Here is a 2,189-nt window from a genome sequence, read left to right on the forward strand (position 1 = left end):
ACCCACCACCCTCTCCTCTCTTTCTTTCTCTCTTCTCCCCCCTCCCCCCCGAAAGACATCGCATTGCTCCCATCGCCGCCGTTGAAGCCGACGCAGAGAGTCCGTCCGTCCGTCCGGCCGGCCACCATGAAAGGCGAGTACCTTGAATCCCCGACCACCGACCGCCCCGAAGCAGCCACCCCGCCACCGACCCTCTTCGCCAAGCTCCACCACCCCTTCTCCCTCCACCACTTCCGCCCCTCCCCTTCGTCCCCCGACGAGCCCAGCCCCGGTCCCAAGGCGAAACCCCCCGCCGATCCCCCCTCCGGCGACGGCTCCTCCATCGAGGTCGTCCGCCGCCCCCGCGGCCGCCCCCTCGGGTCCAAGAACAAGCCCAAGCCCCCCGTCATCATCACCCGCGACCCCGAGCCGTCCCTCAGCCCCTACATCCTCGAGGTCCCCTGCGGGTCCGACGTCGTCGCGTGCCTCCACGGCTTCTGCCGCCGCCGGTCCCTCTCCCTCTCCGTCCTCTCCGCCTCCGGCTCCGTCTCCAACTTCACCCTCCGCCAGCCCCCCTCCTCCCTGGCCTCCGGCGCCACCCTCACCTTCCGCGGCCGCTTCGACATCCTCTCCATCTCGGCCACCCTCTTCTCCCACTGCCCGCCCGCTTCGTCCCGTGCCGCCGCTGCCCCCAACGTCTTCTCCATCTCCCTCGCCGGCCCCCAGGGCCAGATCGTCGGTGGGTCCGTCGCGGGCCCGCTCGTCGCGGCCGGGCCGGTCTTCGTCGTCGCGGCGTCGTTCAACAGCCCGACGTTCCACAGGCTGACGGACGGCGAGGAGGAGGCCGAGAACGCGCGGAGGGCGGCGTCGGAAGGGGGGAGCGGCGGCGGGGAGGGGCAGTCTCCTCAGATGTCGAGCGGCGGAGATAGCGGACCGGGGCATCAGCCGCAGGCGGAGCCGGTGTATAGTTGCCATTTGCCATCGGATGTGATATGGGCTCCTGCTCCGAGGCAACCGCCACCGCCACCTTATAATTGAGTTTATTTTCTTTAATTTTTTTGTCTTTTTTATGAAGTATCTAAGGTCGTGATCTCTTGTTGCTCAACATGCTCCACTAAGAGGGAATTCTTTTTCTTCCTTGTTTCAAACTGGGTTGGTTTAGTTCTCGCTGTTCCTTGTAAGAGATTAGGCAAACAGTTAGTGCAGTGTACTGTTCTGGCATCCATTTTAGGTAGAATAGGACATTTAAAGTTTTGCTTTTCTTTCTTGTTCCTGCTAAGCAAAGTCTTCCAACGTTTTGGTTGGGGAAGAAGAATCATAAGTGATCTCGAAGTCTCACAATTCGGTGACTTTCCTGTTAAGGGGGTTGAAGAAGCAAAGCCAGCCGACCTCACTCGGTGGGGGGTGGGTCATGTCCTGTTGAGGGGGACACGGTAACTCTGGTTCCCTCCGGATCCGATGGATTCGTTTTGCTTTTCTCGTCTCTGGGCGTGATGGTGATGGAGGGATGGGGCTGGAAAGTGCGTGTAGCAGAAGAGAACGTGGCTAGGGTTTCATCTCATCTTGGTTGGCCCCCCCGCTGTTGCTTGCTTTTCTCAGTTGCAGTTGCAGGAGAGAGAGAGAGAGAGAGAGAGAGTCTTGAAAGACTCGAAGTGGTGGGGGGTTCTTCGATTTTAATGGGGTTCGGCTTTACTTTTTTGTGAGTGTCTGATCAAATCTGTACTTCGGGGTTGTCTCTTTCTCTCTTCCCCTGAACCGCCTCTGAGAGATATTGGCGAAGCTGTGATATGATAATTCATTGAAAGCAAAAACCCTGACTTCTCTTTCTAGGCTTCTTTCTTCGCCCAATGCTATCCTTTTGAAGTCATTAGGGCAGTGTTTGGTCGCCAGTATGGGATAAAGTAGTAGCAGCCAGAATAGCTTGTTTATACTCTCTCTCTCTCTCTCTCTCTCTCTCTCAACTTGGGGAGATTTTTGACATGCTATTTCTCATCTGATACAATAATACTGAATATGAAATATGCCATGCATGATGCAGTCGATCCTATGGTAATTTTTCTCGATATCTTTCTGACCTGATGCATGAAAGGATCCTTGAAGAACCGTAGGAGTTACCATGAAAATCGTTATCAGAAAGACTGATAAAATGTCTATTTTTTTACATTGGAAAAAGATTCCACAAGAAGTGATTATATAAGAGGAAGAATAAC

The 2,189-nt window shown here is 55.5% G+C and overlaps 1 protein-coding gene across 1 annotated transcript; it reads left to right on the plus strand.

Moving 5' to 3' along the window:
• On the plus strand, window positions 1-1,808 carry LOC115676334 (AT-hook motif nuclear-localized protein 28-like). The gene has a single exon (XM_030599212.2). The coding sequence runs from the start codon at window positions 127-129 to the stop codon at window positions 1,015-1,017; it is 891 nt and encodes a 296-aa protein (XP_030455072.1). The 5' UTR covers window positions 1-126; the 3' UTR covers window positions 1,018-1,808.
• The last annotated feature ends 381 nt before the right edge of the window (window positions 1,809-2,189 follow it).

Source organism: Syzygium oleosum, unplaced genomic scaffold (genome assembly GCF_021117445.2).
Source record: "Syzygium oleosum isolate NSW1041296 unplaced genomic scaffold, Sole_v2.1 Sole_v2.05, whole genome shotgun sequence".
In the NCBI taxonomy this organism is placed as follows: domain Eukaryota; kingdom Viridiplantae; phylum Streptophyta; class Magnoliopsida; order Myrtales; family Myrtaceae; genus Syzygium; species Syzygium oleosum.